Here is a 21,230-nt window from a genome sequence, read left to right on the forward strand (position 1 = left end):
CCTGTTACAGCGGCTCTTCCCCTCAGCTCAGCGCGCCTTTCAGTATCCATAGTCTGGCGTCGCTGAGCTGCTTCCTCCGCGGGCCACGCTTCCTCTGAGGTCTCCAGCGGCCATTTTATCTCTGTGGTGCAGCAGATATCTCTCAGGATGGCAGTTGGTCCAGTCCCCCTGCGTACCTCACCATCAGGTCAGTGTACACAGCGCTGTAGCCTTCCCAGACACTGAATCTGGGCAGTTGAATGCAGTGTAATAGTGCAGTATATTATATGACATGTTTATGTATATATGTATATATCTGCATTGTATGTGACTTATGCTAGTGCTGACTGTCTGTACTTTATTCTCTCACCTGTCAGTGTATATCTATCCCTTTTCTTTATCTGCCCTAATACAGCTGTACTTAGGGTGGTTCTGAGACCTCACATTTATATACTGGTTAATATTTGTGTGGTTTGTCACATACTGTTGCGTGCTGCACGTTGCCATATTTTAGATGGAACTGTGTGTTGCATACGCTGAAAATGGGTCCCTGCAGCTAATTTTTGGCATCAGTCAGGACCAGTATAGCGCTGCTTAATATTTCCGCCAAGAGGGTTGGTCAGATATGTCTGACCAGGAGATAGAGCGTTATACTGCACCCATTTTTACTATCCTGCAAGTCATGTGCTGCAGGTGTTAGTGCGGAGGATTTGACTCATAAAGGGTTCTGTATGTGGCGTCATCTGGGGCCGGGCCCCTTACACGACCCCCTTGGGCGGTTTGTTTTCTCGGGATCCTCTCAATTGCGGATCGCCGGGCGGGCCCCATTGTTGTACCTCACTTGGGGTTACTTCACCATACTGCCCTTTTCATCTCAGGGTATCTCGCAGCTTCTTGCACTCTTCCCCTGTGACACAGACTACCGCTCCCTGCAGGGGTTTTTCGCAGTATATGAATTCCCCCTGGTGCCACAATAGTCTGTCATTCCCCTTGCAGGGATTACCACAACAGCCACCCTGGGTGGATGTAGTTTTCTACGAAACGCTAATTGGCGTGGTTGACGCCCTGTGGTTACTTCCCAGTTGGCTCTGCCGTGAACTGGATACTGTTTGGGGCTCTTTCCCTCTTACACGGGGGGAAGCCTATTTCAGGTATTATTATCCCTGCTTTAGGGCTGGTAGCAGGTCCATTCTGGTTAGAGTGAATGTTGACCTGCACCTGTATCATACACCCTCAGTATTACGTGCCTTCGGGTTCCCTGTTGCTGACTAGCGGGTGGATCGCATAGCGGGACTCTGGCTGTTGCCAGATAGGAGGTGTTACAACAGTGTTTGGCCTCCTGTCCCAAATTCCCTGAGGGTCATCACGAGCCCCTCCTGGGGTGGATGGGCGTGTTACTCGTCTGATTACAGACGTTACTACGCCTCCCATTCCTGCGTGGTCGGATTCTTCGGATCCGTAGGTGGTAACTCTGCCTGAAATCAGTATACTTGCTTTCAGGAGTTGTTACCCATCCTACCATGGCTATAGCATGGTTGGTTAATACTATTGCATATTGGGTTGATGCATTTGTAACGTTTTTTCCCCTCCAACACGTCGGGGGTTCAAAGGTATTTGGTCGCTCACGTAATATATGCAGTTGTCATAGGTGGAAATGCCTATATTGGATACCAGTCTCCTAACTTTCAGAGTTCCGGCTGCGACTGTATCCTCCGTAATACCCTATGGCTGCGCTCTGGGAATGCAGAGGTGCAGATACCATCTTTAGGGTTGATATTGTTTGGTCCTGACCTTGACAAGATTGTAGTAACATTGGCAGTATTACTAACGACAAGTTTACCGCTTTCAGCTATGCCCACTACAAGGCCTCAGACTAAGTCTGTTAAGTCTTTTTGTCATCTGGGTCAGCCTAAAGGTCTGTTTCTTCGTAGACTGTCGGCATCTACAAGGGCCGACATATCCAGTACCGAGCAGGCCTGGACTGCCAGCCGATCCTGCTTCTGAACCTACAGATATCTCTTCAGCCTGACGGGACAGGCCTACAACTGGGAGATACCGATTTTCCCAGTTCGCCCGGTACTAGTGTCAAGTTGCCGCGGCTACGTGGGTAGGAGGGTACGCCCTCTTTGCTCAGGCGGCCTCTTTACAAGGGCCTTACAGATCCAGAAAGCTATGCAGTTGTTGCGGTAAGCGGAGCTAATTAGGCCATCCCCACTATCTCAGTGAGGGACTGGTTGTTCTGCTTTCTTTCTGGTGCGGTGGCTGAATGGTCCTCTTTGGCCTATTCTCTGTCTCAATTCCCTGAACCAGTTCCTAAAGCTACCTGGGCTCAGGAGGAAATCCCTATGCTCCATCATACGATGTTTGGAACCTGGGGACTTTATGGTATCACTGGATATACAGGACGCGTGCCTACGGGTACTTACAGAGACCTTTCCTCAGCATGGGCTGAGGTTTGCTGTATCACAGCAACACTTACAATTTTTCGGGCTCTGCCTGTTGGGACTGTCCTCAGCCCCACAGGGGTTTACCAGCGTTTTGGATTTTCTGACAGTTCTTCTGTTCAGTATATCCCAATGCTCCTGTACCTGGACGGCCTCCTGCTCTTAGCGGGATCACCGGGGTACTTTACAGCCAGGTCAGGATGACTGTGGCTTCTTCAGGGTGCAGACGTTTAATCAACGGGGAAAAAGTCCTCCCTGCATCCCTCTCTGGGTATTCTTCATCTAGGATCCCTGCTGGATTCTCAGAATCTGAGAATTCTTCTGGCGTAAGACGGAATCTCCTCTCTTCCATTAGGAGTACATGGTTGTCTGCGCAGTCGACAGATGTCTTTACACTCTGGGATGCATGGTGGAATGGGCTCAGTTCCATTCCAGGCCTTTCCATAATTGGCTCATCTCCAGATTGAACAGTTATCCGACAGAAAAAACTCGTTCCAACGATGATGCTCTCTCCGGAGGCAAGTCGGTCCCTGTCCGGGTGGCTATGGCCATCTCGTCCAGGGTTTTCTTTGCTATGGACAGTGTCTGGATCGAATCCTTTTCAGTGCAGTTGGACGTCTGTCGATTCCACCCTGTCAATTAACTTACTCTGGCATAACTCTTGTTTCCCGGTGAACCTGAAAAGGTTCAGTCCGACAGGGTCAGGACAGTGGCTTCCTTTTTAGCAACACTGTTCGTTGGGTGGCAATGACAGGTATGTCACATATTCGGACATAGTCCGAGGGTCTCCTCCCGACCATCTCGGCAGCGTTCATTTCAGGAGCTCTCCATTGGGAAGCGGGAGTCCTCAGCCGTCACGACGTGCATCCCGGGGACTAGTCTCTTCCCCAAGAGAGGTTTCATCTCCTGGTGAGCAGGGGGGGCCCCCCTGAGGTGACCCTCATGGCCTTCTGACTTTATCACACTATGTTGTTACAGTCCAGCTCTGGGGATTCTGAAGCAACCTTCAGCGACTCTTTGTCGGTGAAGTGGTCCTTCCACTTTGTGTACCTGTGTTCTCCGGTCTCCCTTCTTCCTCGAGGTCTTTGGAAGTGTTTTCAATCGAGACGGAGATGCTTTCCTGCTGGTGGCTCCTGATTGCCCCAGATGTCAGGGGTACTTGGATCTTCGGAGTCTCTACATCGATACTCCATCCCTGATGCTTCACTGCCCGGACCTGTTGTCTCAGGGTCCTTGGTTTTGCCTTGGACCTGGGTCGTTTGTCTTTGACTGTGTCCTTACAGTGGTCTTACGGCTTCCCTGGCTTTGTCATCGTTGGAATGATTAGAGCACATGGATCAGCTTTTGCTGGGACCTACCACAAACTGTGGCAGCCATAAATCTTATGGTATTGTACCTGTCGATACGATCCTTCGGTGTCCAGGATTTCCAGATATTCTGGCATTCCTTCCGGCTGGCTTGGGTTTCACACTTGGCCTGGTCTTCCTGACAGTGCGGATCTCTACACTGTCAGTATGGTTAAGATATGGAATTGCTCCACTCTGGTATCCAGTTCATCCTTTGGAGTGTTTTCTTGATTATGCCTCCATTTGTCCTCCCTAGGGACTCCTTGGGAGTAAGTAGTGGTTCTTCGTTACCTCCGGGGACAGTCAATGGAACCGCTGGTTGTGATAGCCATTACATGGTCTATTGCTTAGGCTCTCTCTTTCTCTCAGGGTGTTTATATCAACCAGGAGAGTGTCTGAATTGGGAGCGTTCTCATGTGGCTCCCTCTTCTGGAGGGCATCATGTCAGGGTGTGAGTTGCTCTCGCCCTGTGTTTCTTCTTAGTGGTTTTCAGGTTCCATATTATTCTGGAACTTATGGTACGGCCATTCTGTCCCCAGTCCTCTCGGCTGGTGTGGCCTCATTGACTGTGGTCTGGCCTCTTTGGATTTATGTGATCCGTTCAGGTTCCTTACGGAAATCGGACTCCTTATTGGTGGTCTGAGATTTCTGGTTTTCACAGGAAAGGATGGCCGGCCTATAACCAAATGTTGGCTGGATGGCCTCGTAGGTCTTCCTCAGGGGCCTACCCATGGGTAGGCCTTCCTGTTGTTGATGCTTGTTTTTTCTCGGGCCATGTGACCCTCGTGTGCGGCTCGCTGTGGCGCCTCGGCTGTTTTGCCTTACTAGGTGGCCACGTGGTCTTCTGTCCACACCTTTTTAAGGTTCTAGGCATTGGTTTCCTTTGCCTCTCAGGATGCTTCCTTTTTGGCGACGGATTCTCCTCTCAGCACAGGAGCGTCCCCACCCTTGGTTGAACTGCTTTGGGACATCCCCAAGGTCAACCCTGTGGACCCCCTATGGACCCTGAAGTAGAAAACAAGAGATATGGTAAGAACTTACCTTTGTTATCTGTTTCTACGAAGTCCATAGGGTCCACAGGGCGCCCGCCCTGACGCACCTGGCTTCATATGGGCTGTGTGGCTGGTCACCGGTTTTCCGTCTCCCATTTCTGTGAGTATGGTTATTGAGTGTTCCAGTTTTCTCTTTTTCTCTCCTCCTCCGGCCTTTGGCTACTTACAAACTGAGGTGCCTCTGGCTTGGGGGTGGGGTTATAGGGAGAGTGGACCCAGTGCATCCTGGGAGCTAAAAGCTTTAACTGCGTGGTGCCCGGATTTGGTTCCCAACCTATACCCCAAGGTCAACCCTGTGGACCCTATGGACTTCGTAGAAACAGAGATAACAAAGATAAGTTCTTACCATATCTCTTGTTATTGAAAGGCGCGCTGAGCTGAGGAGCCGCTAGACAGGGAAGGCTTCCTCCTCTGGCTAGCAATTAACCCCCCGGGATGCCGGCTCCCGCTGCCGCTATAATCCCTGGTGGGCTGTGGACACGCGGGGTATGCCTCCATGGAGGGGGAGCCCGCCGCCACCGCTAGCGCCTCCGGTCTGTCCCGAGACCGGAGGCATAAGGCTGCATATTCACACGTGGATCACCGCAAGCGGTGACCACGCGACTTACCTGTCCCAGTCGATCCGGCAGCAGCCCAGGGATTCCTCCAGAGCCCGGCTAGTACAGACTCTGGGGTCCTGCTGCGATCCCCAGATCTGTACTGGTGTCGCAGCGCCGGCGGGGTGTAGGAGCGGCAGCTCAGACGTCCATTGGACAGTCTGATGCTGCCGCTCTGAAGAGTAGTAAAAAATAATAAAATAAAACTCTTTTAAGCTTAGGGGCTGCTAAGCAGCCCCCCTGCAGTAACGGTGACCCAACTCCGGCCGGGCACCAACTTAAACTGAGGTGCCTCTGGCTCGGGGGCGGGGTTATAGGGAGAGTGGACCCAAGTGCATCCTGGGAGCTAAAAGCTTTAACTGCGTGGTGCCCAGATTTGGTTCCCAACCTATACCTCAAGGTCAACCCTGTGGACCCCCTATGGACCCTGAAGTAGAAATGGCAAATTCTAATCTCTTGCATCACACTTACAGCCACATCACGTTGGGGATGGGTTTAATAACCTGAGCGATTCCCACACCCAGTTACATTATGCGCTATCCAAGCTTATCAATTCTGCTGCGACATCCCTCATTTATTTACTTCTATAACCTGTTTACATCTCGCCCTATCTGTAGGGCATTAAAGTAGAACCCAAAAATGGATATGCCTGATGAGAGAATAGTAGCTTGGGCACACCTCCAGAAAAAAATGCAACATAAAACAGGTTCCCGGAAGTCTTAAAAAGAAAAATGTAGTTTCAGACATGGCGCATTGCAGCCACGGTATATACATTGGTTGTGGGGGAAGCAACATTCCAACCCTTTGGCGGAGATTGTGAAGAACCAGACAGGAGGCAGAGAGATATATTGCTGCAATGCACAAGTGTTTATAAAGTGAAAGGTTAGAGAAACATGGCTGGAAATGGTTCCAGTAACCGTTCTACATCCAGGTGTTTTCATAAATGAACTGAATAGAAAAAAATACAAAAACACTAATAAAGTTGGATCACGTCACTGAGTAATTTCAGAGCATCTTTAATGGAAAGAAAAGAAAAGAAAAAAAAAAAAAAACACTAACAAAGATTCCAGCACAAAACAAAAGATACACATTGCAGTCTCAGACGCTGCACGGGGGCGCTATGATAAACGGCTGTAAAGGCGAAACCTCTGATGAAGAAAACGCAAAAGATTTTATTCCTATATAAATCAGACACCTGTATTAATGTTAAATAAGGTCCTAAATAGAAAACATACATTCAGCTGTCGCGTAAGAGGACGGATTGCAGACGGCACTGTCATCGCCGCGGTTTGTTGCCTTTAAAAGGAACTCAAAAAGGCAGATCAGAGCGACTGCTCTGCTGTCGGAAATTAGATGGTTACAGACATGCATGTGATCGGAGCCTTCCTCCAAGGTAATAATCCTACGGCTGCGCTACCTGCACACAGTGATAGCCGCCATCTTGTGTACAATGTAATAGAATAGCAGCTCATTTCTTTAGTTTTGATTACTCTTCAGTATTTACTACTCTGTAGAATAGCGCTATTGATATGCGCAGGGGTTAGTTTTTGAGCGCATCCGACATGCTTTAATGCAATGGGAACTCTCCCTTTCAGAAGCAAAAATAAAAACTGAAATGCCCGTTTGTTTTTCATTACTATTATTTTTTTTTGGTTTACACTCTTTGAGCCTTTGCGTTAGAAGTGGAAATCCCACAAAATAAACCGATCACACAAAATCATCCTCTTCTCCCCCCCCCAAAAAAAAATAAAAAAACCCCACAAGAATGTATTTTTTAATAAAGTTAAAAAAACACTACACACCCCTGGACAGGCCATTGAGAGCGACAGCAACACTGGCACATGCAGGGTGAGAAGAATTTACCTTTACAGATCAGTGACAGATCGAGGCTTAATGAGAGTTATCCTTAGATGGAGTCGGCCGCAACAGACATTACAGTAACGAGCGCGAGACCAGGAAACGAGTTTAATGACCGGCTACATGTGTGATAAAAGTTGTGCCGGAGGGAGGGGGGAGAGGGAGGTGACAAGTATGGTCTGAGGGAACAGTGCTTATCCAGATTCCACAATGCTGCCTCCACCAGTAGGATCAGCTTATGAGTGACAGACGACATAAGGGAGCTGGTAGCACTGGCCCGAGTTATTGTACCACATACAAAGCACCCATGACCAGGAGAACAATCACCATTACCTGAGACCTAATACAGTGATAACACAGCTGATAAATACACCTGCTCGGGGCAATATGGAAACTAACACTTACGGGGGACTTAGAGTACATTTTGGGATCCTTCAAAAGCAACAAACCATCAGCGAGTCGGACAATATGAGACAGTCACAGCCAGCAGCAACAAGCTAATTGGTCATTAATACTTCATCAGCGAGCCTGCAACATAACTACAGCGGAGGCAGCCATCTTGTGGCCGGGTCACTAGGAACTAATGACATCACCAGACGCTCCACCAGGAGCCGGCACAAAATGCTCTGCTGGCTAACTTGACACATTTTGTGCCAGGCGAAATGGGTCTTGTTGGAGTGTCTGCCTCATTGAGACATGAGGCACATTGGACCATATGATGTGATGTCCATAGCAATTTATGGCATTCTTAAGGATATTGGCTCAACCCACAAAATGGCCGTGTGCGGTTAGTGGGTTGCGCCACAAAAGGCATGAATTAATGTGGTTTACAATTATTATCGCCCCCTAGTGACCAATAGCCAATAGTAATCATATTATACATTATGTAGCTGTCTACGTGTAATCGTAATCTACCAGATCCACAAATCACCACATTTAGCAAAGATTTCATCAATCTCCATCTGCAACGCCACAAGTGTGAATTGTAGTATTGCTCACACAGTAGCGCCACCTTGTGGTGTGAGCTTGTTTGGCGTTCTGATGGGACATGGAAATTAAGATGAAGATATTAAAAAGGGCAGACAAAACTTAGGGGAAAAAAAAAAATAAAAATGTCTACTAAACATCCGGACTTTGGTATTTCGGTTCTGAAATATCCGTATGTAATATAATAGGCCCTTTAACCCCTATCCCCACCACACGTCCCGAAATTCATCATTCGGTCTTTAAGGTGACTTGTGCATACATTTAGCTTACTAGGGCGTAACCTCTGCCCAAAATACAAGTTCTGCAAATGAGAATTACTTAACAAATCAAGAGTGCACTCCGACTTGTCATCAATTATCAGTCTGATCAGATTTGACGGTACAAAAAGCATTTAATTTTACTTATTAATATCAAGAAAACAAAAATTTAGAAGCGGGGATTACACAGAGCTTCTCACGTACATTTAAAAAAAAAAAAAAAACAATTGTCCAAAATTCTGTAATTCCCCTCTACTCCTCCAGAGCTGGAGACCCATTTCTAACCTTTAACTCCGAACCTCAGTCATCCCCCTGAATTCATCCCACAACCTCCTCAAATCCTTTGTCAGTCTTTAAAGAAATGGTTAAAAGCTCTAGGACTCCAATCCGGATTCAGTATCTGGAGCCAGTGACCAAGGAAAAGTTCTCTGGGGTTAGGTGATCAGGAGCCATTGGCAGCCTTCCCGGCCTTATGCTGCAGGCCTCAGGCTGGTGGGACCCCAACATTTTACGTTGCGCTAGGACATTAGGAACGGTAACCAGCGCAATAGAAAACCGCCATTCTCTATGGTTTCAGATGTTTCTTTCCCTCCCAGTAACGCCTGTACATCTCCTCAAACATGGTCTTGCAGGGGATGCGGGCCTTCAGCTTGGAGCAGATGAGGAAAGACCCCCCCATCTTCCGGTGGAGAGAATAGGTTTCCTCTGGCGGTGGGATCAGCCTGTGCTTTAACATGACCGGGATCAAACGGTGGATCCTTTCCGTGGTGTCCTGACATCCAAAATCGAATGGTACTTCCGAAGCGAAGGCCTCACCCAGGATCAGGACGGCTTCCAAATGGGCGTTCACCATGGCCTAGTCAGAGAGAAAGGGGGAGGCGCAGAAAAAAAAATAAAAAATATTTTCCAAAAAGTAGTAATTTCAAAAACATCACAAACCAATGAAACACCACAGTAATCAGAAACACATGTTCTACAAACACAATCCATGCGCCAGCGGATGGTAAATGGCGGTCTTTACTTTAAAAGTAAAGGAGCGGCTCAGTTCTTTCAGTCAGGCTGTGATAAATACACATTTCCGCAGCGGATACATCATTATGGAACTCCTGGCTCTTGCGTAATTTAGATCTTATGTTAATCTGGCGAGAAACCATGAGTTCTGTAATGATGACGCAAGGCCACGTACTTGGATTAGAACCTGTCGCGGAAAACCGAACAAGAACCGAGCCGCTAGCCTCTGCTAAGTAGCAGCTTGGTAAAGCAGGCAAACAACCTGGACCCGGTAGAGGGGTGCAAGATAATTGCCAACACGCAACAGCGGCCAAACAAGAGGACAGGTCTGAACAACATGGAGGACAGCTGCGCAGTGGGAAGATGATCATACACACGGCTAGAGACATCTGGCGGCTCTGCACGATAAGGTCCCCTGCTATTACATATGGATTCTTTTTGGGGATTGGGCCAGTTACAGGACCATATAACCACTGCAAAATGTGGGCAGTCTCCCCTAGTTACAGTGACCAGGTCATAAGGTCCCCCCATTACCCCATGAGAATTAAATCCAGTGCAGTCTGATATCTATGGGAAAGGATCCTCTATTCCGACCATGTGCACTTGTGTGAGCCGGCCAGTCGCAGAATTCATTTACCAGCATCGTGATGCAGTAAAGGCAATAAAATGACAACAGGGGACCAACGACAGGGTCTGTCCTACTATTAATCCGGTACTATGGATTGACCCAAGTTATCTTTATCACTTGCAATGAGACCCTTTACTATATATATGCGCTGACCCTCCCCCCCACCCACGTCAGACTATTTTCTGAGTGATACAGATGTCAGACAGATAACAAGAGATATGGTAAGAACTTACCTTTGTTATCTCTGTTTCTACGAAGTCCATAGGGTCCACAGGGTTGACCTTGGGGTATAGCTGGATCTGGATCCACGGGCACCACGCAGTTAAAGCTTTGCTGCTCCCAGGATGTACTTGGGTCCGTCCTCCTCTATACCCCGCCCCGGCCACAGGCACCTCAGTTGGTAAGCAGCTAAGGCCGGAGGAGGAGACTAAACAGAGAGAAGGAAGACTGGAACACACAAGAAACCATACTCACAGAAATGGGAGACGGAAAACCGGTGACCAGCCACACAGCCCATTTGAAGCCAGGTGCGTCAGGGCGGGCGCCCTGTGGACCCTATGGACTTCGTAGAAACAGAGATAACAAAGGTAAGTTCTTACCATATCTCTTGTTTTCTACTTCAGGGTCCATAGGGGGTCCACAGGGTTGACCTTGGGGATGTCCCAAAGCAGTTCAACTAAGGGCGGGGACGCTCCTGTGCTGAAAGGAGTACCCGGCGCCCAAAGGATGCATCCTGAGAGGCGAAGGTGTCAAACGCATAAAACCTCAAAAACGTCTGAATTGAAGACCAAGTAGCCGCCTTACACAGCTGAACAGCGGAGGCGCCACGTCTAGCAGCCCAAGAGGGACCCACAGAACGAGTGGAATGAGCCTTAACAGAGGCTGGCACAGGTAAACCCTCCTGCGCATAAGCCTCACAAATAACTGAACGAAGCCAACGGGCTAACGTTTGCTTGTTGGCAGGCCAACCCCTCTTGTGAAAACCGAAGAGGACAAACAAAGAATCCGACTTCCTAACCGAAGCAGTCCGGTCCACATAGATTCTAAGTGCCCGGACCACATCCAAGGAAGCCTCACCAGCAGAAAGATCAGGTGACTGAAAAGCTGGCACAACAAGTTCCTGATTAATGTGGAACTTTGAAACCACTTTGGGCAAAAACTCAGGACGCGTGCGGAGCACTGCCCTGTCCTGGTGAAAAATCAGAAAAGGAGGGCGACAGGAAAGCTCCCCCAATTCTGAAACCCTCCTGGCCGAAGCAATTGCAAGAAGAAAAATGGTCTTAAACGTCAGCCACTTGAGCTCCACCGTCTCAAGCGGCTCAAAAGGAGGACCCTGCAAGACCCTCAGTACCACCGTCAAGTCCCACGGAGCCACCGGAGGCACGAAGGGAGGCTGGATCCTGAGAACACCTTGGAAAAAGGTGTAAACATCTGGCAGTGTAGCAATCCGTCGCTGAAACCACACGGACAAAGCAGACACATGAACCTTCAGAGAGGCCAGGCGTAAGCCGAGGTCCAAACCCGATTGAAGAAATTCCAAGATTCTGGAAACCCGGAACACCTGCGGATCATCGTTTCTGGATTCACACCACTGAAAATAAGTGCGCCACACCCTGTGGTAAATCCGCGCGGAAGCAGGCTTGCGTGCCCTAAGCATGGTACCAATCACTGAACTGGAGAAACCCCTAGACCTCAAGACGGCTGTCTCAAGAGCCACGCCGTCAAAGACAGCCGACCCAGATCCGGGTAAAGGCAGGGCCCCTGAGACAACAGGTCCCGACGCTGAGGAAGAAGGTACGGAGCGTCGATGGAGAGGCACCTCAGATCGGAGTACCAAGGACGTCTGGGCCACGCCGGAGCCACCAGCACGAGCGTGCCGCCGTCCTGCTTGAATTTCCGCAGAACCCGAGGAAGTAAGGATATCGGAGGAAACAGATACGCCAGGTGAAACATCCATTTCACCGACAGAGCGTCTACCAGACAGGCGCCTGCGTCTCTTGTCCTTGACCCGTAAACGGGCAACTAGTGATTGTGACGGGAGGCCATCAAGTCCAGCTCCGGCAGCCCCCACCTGTCCACGAGTAGCTGAAACACCTCTGGGTGAAGCGACCATTCCCCGGGATGCACATCGTGACGGCTGAGGAAGTCCGCCTCCCAATTGAGGACTCCGGGAATGAAGACTGCCGAGATCGCTGGAACGTGACACTCCGCCCAAGCAAGAATGCGAGACACCTCCGACATTGCTGCCCGACTGCGAGTTCCCCCTTGGTGGTTGATGTACGCCACTGTGGTGGCGTTGTCGGACTGCACCTGAACCGCCCTTCCGTGAAGAGCGGGGCCGGCCGACTGCAGGGCCCTGTACACAGCCCGCAGTTCCAGGATGTTGATGGGGAGAAGTGCTTCTTCCGCGGACCAACGACCCTGAAGCGATAATGAGCCGGTCACTGCCCCCCAACCCCGAAGACTGGCATCCGTCGTGAGCAGGACCCAGTCCGGGATCCAAAAGGGGCGCCCCTCGACCAGATGCACCGTCTGAAGCCACCAAGCCAAAGACTGCCGAACCTCCGCGGACAACACCAGCATCTGAGAGCGGATCCGGTGAGGTAACCCGTTCCATTCCGATAGAATCAGTCCCTGCAGGGGCCGGGAATGGAACTGGGCAAATTCCACCATGTCGAATGTCGACACCATGGACCCCAGAACTCTCATAGCTGAATGGACCGACAGGCGGCAACTGCTCAGGCAACTGTGTATCCGCAGCTGCAGGGAGGAGACCTTCTCTGGAGTCAGGAAAATCCGCTGCTGACGAGAATCCAGCAGGGCTCCCAAATGAACCATCCGCTGTGATGGAATCAGGGAGGACTTCTTCCAGTTTATCAACCACCCGTGTGCTTGAAGACAAGCAATGGTCAGGTGGAGATGTCGAAGAAGCACCTCCGGGGAGCTCGCCAGCAGCAGAAGATCGTCCAGGTACGGCAACAGACGTAGACCCTGACCCCGAAGGTGGGCAGCCATAACCGCCATCACCTTGGTGAACACCCTCGGAGCCGTGGAAAGGCCAAAAGGCAACGCCCGAAATTGGTAGTGATGGTTCAGGATAGCAAACCTCAGATACCGCTGATGTGCCGGTGCTATGGGCACATGGAGATAGGCGTCCTGGATATCGAGGGAGACCATATAATCCCCGGGTTCCATCGCCAGAATGATGGAACGTAACGTTTCCATCCTGAACCTGGGAACTCTGAGGTATCTGTTCAGAGACTTCAAATTCAGGATAGGGCGATGAGAACCATTGGGTTTCTGTACCAGAAACAGAGTAGAATAGTACCCCGTCCCGCGCTGAGACTGCGGAACGGGAACAATGACCCCTGCTTGTAGCAAGGATTCTATAGCTACCTGAATCTGACCAGCTTTGGTCTTGTCCAGAGAAGGACTCGTACAGAAAAACTGGTGGGGCGGCCTGAACCGAAAAGACAGGGCGTACCCCTGAGAGACTACTTCTCGAACCCAGGCATCCGTGGTGGTATTGTGCCAACACTGGGCGAATTGGAGAAGTCGGCCTCCCACTCTGGGGTCCCCCAGAGAGAGGCCCGTCCCATCAGGCAGCAGGCTTATCCTCCTGCTTGGAAGAAGGGCGCCGAGCACTCCATGCCTGCTTCTTGGGCTTGGGTGCGGCCTTGGTCGCCGAATGTCTCGGGAAGGACTGGCCCTTGGCCTTACCCTGAACCCGAAAGGACCGAAAGGCAGAGCTCCTCACTTTAGCCGGCGCAGAGGCCGAAGGGAGAAAAGCCGACTTGGACTTAGCCAAAGTATCCACTATTCTGTCCAAATCCGGACCAAATAGTAAATCACCATTAAAAGGCAAGGCCTCCAGACCCTTTTTTGAATCTGCATCAGCCCTCCAGGACCTCAGCCACAGGGAGCGCCGAGCAGACACCGCTGCAGCTGACACCCTAGAAGTGAGCAGGCTGGCATCCAAAGACGCTTCCCCAATATAGGAAGCTGCATCCCGCATCTGTCCCACTAACGCTCTCTGGATATCCGGAGCCTCATCAGGAAAGGTATCCTCCAAGGCATTGGCCCATGCCTCAATAGCTTTAGCCACCCAGGAGATAGCCATGGACGGGCGAGCCACCGCCCCGGAAAGAGAATAAATGGACTTTAAACAAGTCTCCACCTTCCTGTCCGTGGGATCCTTCAAAGAGGAGATAGACGGCAATGGCAGCGTCGCGCTTTTGATCAAGCGGGTAACGTGGGAATCCACCGCCGGCGGAGTTTCCCATTTCCTGCAATGAGCTTCAGGAAATGGATAGTTCGCCGCCAACCTCCTATGTGGATGGAACCTCTTACTAGGTAATTGCCAGGCCGCCGCCATATGATCCGACAATTGATCAGACAGGGGGAACACAGTTGAGGTCACCTTGGCCTTTTTAAAATTAGGAAACTTCGACCTAGGAGCCGGCGCATCATCCTCAACATGTAGGATAGCCCGCACCGCCCTAACTAAGGCTGGAACATTAATGGAGGACTTAGCTTCCACCTCCTGCCCCATGACAGAGTCAGAGTCCTCATGGATTTCTCCATCATCTGAGGACACTTCCGAGTCCGACAACTGCGCAGCTAGTGAACTCACAACCGGACGTTTAGACACCCTTGGTGGCACATCACCTTGCAACATGGACTGAAACGCCGAGGATGAAGCCGCCAGACTCTGTACGGAGCTGGATAGAACATCCACCCAAGGCGGAGGAGTCGTCGGAGCAAAACTCTGCAAAGGCACTACAGACTGACGCGTCCCTGGGGAAGACTGCACATACACAGGCAGTCCCGAGTAAGGACCCACAGTCTGGGCCCCGGGGGAAGACCGCAACATTTGTGGAACCCTCGGGGAATGGGGGATGGTGGGCTGCGGTAACGCCCTAGAAGGGACCACTGATGGGACCGATAACCGGTCCGCAATAGACGCCAGCACCTGTGAAAACATCGCCCAAGGAGGGTCCTGTGATACAGGGGGGTTGGAGGGGCCCGGTACCAGCTGGCACCGCCCGCACAGACCATCCTGAGATAAGTCCTCCCCATCAACTCCAGCAGCACAGCGTCTGCAGGAAAATAGCACAGGAGCCACAGAGCGCTCAGTCTCCTCATCAGACATGATACCGTAAATCACAAGAAACAGGTATCACCAGAGGAATTACGGTTTTAACACCCGCGCACTCACCAGTATGCGACACAACAGCCCAGATATGGTACTGTGTAGCACACAACCGTATGTGACTGACCCCACAAATACGTGTTTTATATAAGTGAGGGTCTCAGAAAAACGCTCTTCCACTACACACCTGCCGGGCCGTAGGAGAAGGAAAGGGATAGTTATAAGCTGACAGCAAGGAGAATAAGTCACAGACAGGCAGCACTAGCAATAGTCACATACAATGCAGAAAAGTTAGTACTCACTGCACCTTCCGCTACAATCAACCGCCCAGATTCAGTGTCTGGGAGGGCTATAGCGCTGTGTACACTGTCCTTTAGCAGGGGAGAGGTACACAGGGGGACCGGTCCACTTGATACCGCCTGGGAGTCTGCGATGTGCCAGTAAAGATGGCCGCCGGAGACCTCAGAGGAGGAGTGGCCGAGAAATAAGAGCAGCTCAGCGACGCCAGACTCCTAGTTGAAAGGCGCGCTGAGCTGAGGGGAGGAGCCGCTAGACAGGGAAGGCTGCCTCCCCTGGCTAGCAATTAACCCCCGGGTTGCCAGTCCCGCTACCAGCCTGATACCCTGGTGGTCTAGCGTATCCCCAGAGACCGGAGGCTCCTGACTGCATTGAAGTATCCGGCGCTTACCTGATCCCCGTCGCGTCCGGCAGCAGTCAAGGGAGTCCCCAGAGCCCGGCTAGTACAGGCTCTGGGGTCCCGCCGCGATCCCCAGAGCTGTACTGGCGTCGCGGCGCCAGCGGGGAGAAGGAGCGGCAGCGTGGACGTCCTAAAGGACAGTCTGATGCTGCCGCTCTAACAGTGTAAAAAAAGTAGAAAAAAATAAAAAATGTCTTTTAAAATAAAGCTTAGGGGCTGCTCCTGCAGCCCCACTGCGACAGGGTGACCCGACTCCGGCCGGGCACCAACTAAAACTGAGGTGCCTGTGGCCGGGGCGGGGTATAGAGGAGGACGGACCCAAGTGCATCCTGGGAGCAGCAAAGCTTTAACTGCGTGGTGCCCGTGGATCCAGATCCAGCTATACCCCAAGGTCAACCCTGTGGACCCCCTATGGACCCTGAAGTAGAAAACAGGTTTATTGCATACGCGGGTAATAGTGATATCTCTTACCTCAGTCTCATAGCCAGACAGGAATTTCATTTCGATCGACTTCTGTAGAAGCCTCTCGCGGTCCTTGTCAGCTGCCGCCTTTATCACCTGGCGGAGAAACACAGACAGAAGGAAATCAATTACCAATGAGACAAATGTTTACAGTATTTCTTTATAAAGAAAGCAAATTTTCACCCTCCGATCGCTATATACGGTACAATCTGTTATTTTTATCTATTCTGTACCTTATGTAACACAATGAGGCCACGGACTTACAAAAATAAATAAAAAGTCTCACCTCAACGTACAGGTCCGTGAATTGCTCGTCAAAGCCCCTTGTCGCCCCGAAGTCCAGCAGGGCCACCTACAGCATAACCATAAATAGGAGTTTACGGAGAGTTACGTTTTGGGTTTATACCGCTGAAACAGGGGCGCACAAACCTTTTTACTTAAAGGTGACACTTCAAATGAGAGAAATAAGGAGCCGTGTTGCAGGTACCACGTGTGGCCTACAGGGGCAGCAGAGTACAGCGGGGCACAGCAGAGTACAGCGGGGCACAGCAGAGTACAGCGGGGCACAGCAGAGTACAGCGGGGCACAGCAGAGTACAGCGGGGCACAGCAGAGTACAGCGGGGCACAGCAGAGTACAGCGGGGCACAGCAGAGTACAGCGGGGCACAGCAGAGTACAGCGGGGCACAGCAGAGTACAGCGGGGCACAGCAGAGTACAGCGGGGCACAGCAGAGTACAGCGGGGCACAGCAGAGTACAGCGGGGCACAGCAGAGTACAGCGGGGCACAGCAGAGTACAGCGGGGCACAGCAGAAAGCGAGGGACGGTCTCACTGCCACCATCTATCATAGTAAAACAATGCTTTACTAAGAACAGTTATTAGATATATTGGAGACGCCTGATCATACCCACTCCTTTAAGTTTAAATATGAACATAGCAGACAAAGAGGAGCCAATTGGATTTCATATTCCATTTCTATAGCACGGTTTAGAAACTGAAAACAAATAACTGATTGGTGGCTATGGGCAAAACAGTAATAATTGCAAAGAGTTACATTTGGCCTCACAGATGCAGCCACTAATCGCCTATACTGCGCTTTCACAGTTTCAGCAGAGTTCCCCACCCTCCCCTCCCCTCCCGGGCCATCTGAGGGCCACATAATAGCGAGCTCTGGGCGATGTTTAGAAGACTGTACGGAAGAGACGGGCGCTAGTAACGCGACGCTGGGGGGAGCCTTGCACGGACGGACTTACCTTCTTTAGCTGCGGATCGTAGAAGAAGTTTGACCAGTTGGGATCAGTCTGCATGAAGCGGAACTCGAAGAGCTCCCGCAGGCACAGGAACAGGATGTTCTGACAGATCTAGGGGCAGGCGGAGCAGGGACCGGTTATTACACAATACAGGAGAAGAGTGTATATACAATGAGCAGCATACCGAGCCCTGCTGATGATATAACATTTTGTATTTCTTGCTAAAATAAGATTATAGTAAGATTCTGGGTATGAGCAAATGAAGGCAATCTATGTAATACCTACCGCTTCATCCTGCCCTCTGCTCATATTGCCGGAGCTTACACCACCCACAATAAGATGGTAAAACCTGTCGCTACATATGTATGAACAAACAAATACAGAAACCAAAGCAAAATCCTTTGAAGCAGAATGGCCTCTAATACCCGGGAATCAGTATGATTTACCGACGGCCGCATGGGTCAAATCCCGACAGGGGAAGCCGGGCAGGGGTGAAAATCCCGAAGCTGCAAAAGGCAAGTATCGCTAACCTTTTTTACTCCCTAACCCTTCTTTAGGGGTGCCTAGCCCTAACCTTGCCCCCACCCAAGTGCCTAACTCTATCCCCCCTTCCCCGCAGCCTAAACCTAAGTTTCCTGGGTGGTGCCTAACCCTAACCTCCCCCCCACCCAAGTGTTTAACTCTAACCCCCCCCTTCCCCGCAGCCTAAACCCAAGTCTCCCGGGGGGGGTTGCCTAAGCCTAACCTCCCCCCTGGGGTGCCTAACCCCTCCTTCCCCAGCCTAACCCTAACTTAGGGTCAGGCAACCCCCCGGGAGCCCCTAACCTAAAGGGCTGTCTGCGCCCACTTACCTTCGATCGGTAAACTGGGTGTCTAATCCCGGCAAGGTACTAATGACAGGCGTCGAAATCCCGACGCCTGTCATTAGTACCTTGCCGGGATTAGACAGTCGGGAAGCCGGCGGTCGGGAATTCATCTGTCGGCTTCCCGACTGCTTGTCCTAATACCCCCCTCCGAGCTGCATCTGTCAGGGGAGATTCCCCGGTGAGTATTACAGAGAATACTGCAAAAGCTTCAGCCAAACAGCAGCACTTTACTCCCAGTTTACCCCAGGGACAAGGGCACAAGTTTTTCACCTGTAATTCTAGACCGAGGTACTAAACGCTGTAGACTGCTCAGGATGCAAAACGACCAGCAAGACGGATAATGGTCGCGGTCAGGGCACTGGTAACTCTACCAGTGAAATATAGAAGTGTTACATACTCTACATATATAAAATCTTCGCACATGGCAGTAAAAGGGTTAAATAAGGACGTCAGCCATCTCCGCTGTACCCAATGTCACCCGTGTGTATCCAGCAAATTCGTGCACTTCTGACAGATCGCAGCTCAGTCTTCCTAAAACCGTCACCAATGTCACCTTGTTTACCGGCTGTAACTTTCCAGGACCCTTGTGCCACATAGAGAAGGCGAGGAAGTTATTTTGGAGAGGTTATTATGCCAACAAAGAGGCCGGACATGGCCGTCTTCCAGGCACCAGCTGGAGAGAGGATCTGTCACATATCATACACGCTTCCAGCACACAGCCGGCTTCTCAAGGCCACTGAAGGTGACAGTTGTGTGTTGTCAACACAGATCTCCCAATCACCGGGACGTGTTCAGGCCTTCGCAGGCCGACAAAACAAAAGGGGGATTTTAGGGACATCGGTTTGTCACTATCACATTTAAGTACTATGGGTCACTGGAGATCAGGCAAACGGCCTGTGATGGGGCAACACTTTATTGGGGCAGGGTGAACAAAACCTTATTCTCAATGGATAGCGCCAACATTCCCAGCAGCGCTGTACAAAGCAAATACTACATACTGTACAAGGCATCCTAACTAGGGGAACATAGAGAGACTATGCCGGGCGGTGTGCCCGCAGAAAAACAGCCTGGGGAGAACACTGCAACCGTATTACGATATAATGTGCCCAAGTAAAAAGGATAACCCATATAAAAGGTGGTTATATACAGATTATGTGCCGCCCTGACATATAAGCACTGCCCTGTCCAAAGCAAAGTGAATCTAATAACGGATGACATTTTATTTCTAAGTGCCGATCCCTGATCCCTATACAGCGAGGTGCATTGTGCCGGTCCCTGATCCCTACAACTGACACAGCGAGGTGCATTAAGTGCCGGTCCCTGATCCCTACACCAGACACAGCGAGGTGCATTAAGTGCCGGTCCCTGATCCCTACACCAGACACAGCGAGGTGCATTAAGTCCCGGTCCCTGATCCCTACACCCGGCACAGCGAGGTGCGTTTACCAGCGCCAGTCCTCTGTTATGAGAGTAGACGCATAGCTAAGGATTGTGTAACAAAAACATGTTTATCCAATAACAGACTCATCTCCCCCGCCCTCATCAGCGACACGCCGGAAAACACTCTCTCCCTGCAATTCACCTGCCGCCTACGTGGAGCTGCACAATGAGGAGAACGGCTTCCTCAAACAGTATTGAAGCAGACTATGGACTTTGTCCACCAAAACTTTGATACTCAGCACCAGAAACTTGGATCTTTTGGAAAGCATTGTTAGTCAGGCTTCTGAGCCTTATGGCAGATATAAAGCACTTACTAATTTTGAAAAAAAAAAAAATGTAGGTCTGCAGGAGGAACAAAAACTACGAGGAAGGATAAGATCAGACAGAATGCGTTTACGTCCGTTATACAGAAAAAAAAAAAAATGTAGCAAATTCCCAATAGCATCCCCGCTAACAGTTCAGCAATGTGAATTGGAAGTTACCTCGTTACGGGTTTCCTGGTTGAGATCCTCGGCTTGGTCGAGTGGGAAACCGGACACCAGCTCGGTAGTGAGGACGTGCCCGCTGCAGAGTTCATCCACGACGGCCGGCACGTAGAAGAACGGGTGGTCCTTCAGCAACTCCCTGCATCAGATATGGGATTCAGAACGGAAACGCACAACTCCTCATTGTCACCTTTTACTTCCCAACGAGGTGGCGTACTCAACGGAATAAAAACTGTTCCTACCATCAGCCGAACATCAAACGCTCACATCATCGTGCATCGCTATTACTATAAACAGGTTTATTTCTTGCCGTTAACATTGGGATAGAGTGTGGGATATGGGCAGAAGCTGACATTTTGGAGCGACATGGGGGTAAAAAAGTTTTTTTTTATGGGGGGGGGCGGGTGAAGATAAACATAATAAGAGACGTACTTGAACTTTTTTGCACAGGCAGCCTCCCTTTTATAATCGCACTCCAGAGCCAGCTCCCGGCTAAGGACCTCTATCAGATGCTCCGGGAACAGACCTAGGAGAGAGCGACATGGTCGGCACTGGTCACGTCATAGGTTAACCGCTCATCGTTGACTACAATGACTGTAACAGAGCCGCAAGTAGCCCGTGACACAAAGGAACATTCCCAAACACTGGTCATGTATAACAGACTCAATAGCGTCGCAGGTATCGCGTGGATGAGAGGAGACAGGTCTAGACGACATTGTGT

The 21,230-nt window shown here is 50.6% G+C and overlaps 1 protein-coding gene across 3 annotated transcripts in view; it reads right to left on the bottom strand.

Annotated features, from left to right (window-relative positions):
* Positions 1-8,632: 8,632 nt before the first annotated feature.
* COQ8A (coenzyme Q8A) overlaps positions 8,633-21,230 on the bottom strand; it is a 66,328-nt gene continuing 53,730 nt past the window's right edge. For all 3 annotated transcript variants that reach the window (XM_088444447.1, XM_088444446.1, XM_088444445.1), the window contains 6 exons: positions 20,942-21,035; positions 20,507-20,648; positions 17,722-17,829; positions 16,755-16,820; positions 16,478-16,564; positions 8,633-9,374 (listed from right to left, as the gene is read on the bottom strand). In XM_088444447.1, coding sequence (XP_088300573.1) covers positions 9,084-9,374; positions 16,478-16,564; positions 16,755-16,820; positions 17,722-17,829; positions 20,507-20,648; positions 20,942-21,035 — 788 coding nt within the window. In that variant the 3' untranslated portion in view covers positions 8,633-9,083. The remainder of the gene's footprint in view (positions 9,375-16,477; positions 16,565-16,754; positions 16,821-17,721; positions 17,830-20,506; positions 20,649-20,941; positions 21,036-21,230) is intronic.

The sequence above is a fragment of the Taudactylus pleione genome, unplaced genomic scaffold (assembly GCF_031769625.1).
Source record: "Taudactylus pleione unplaced genomic scaffold, aTauple2 ptg000363l, whole genome shotgun sequence".
Taxonomy (NCBI): domain Eukaryota; kingdom Metazoa; phylum Chordata; class Amphibia; order Anura; family Myobatrachidae; genus Taudactylus; species Taudactylus pleione.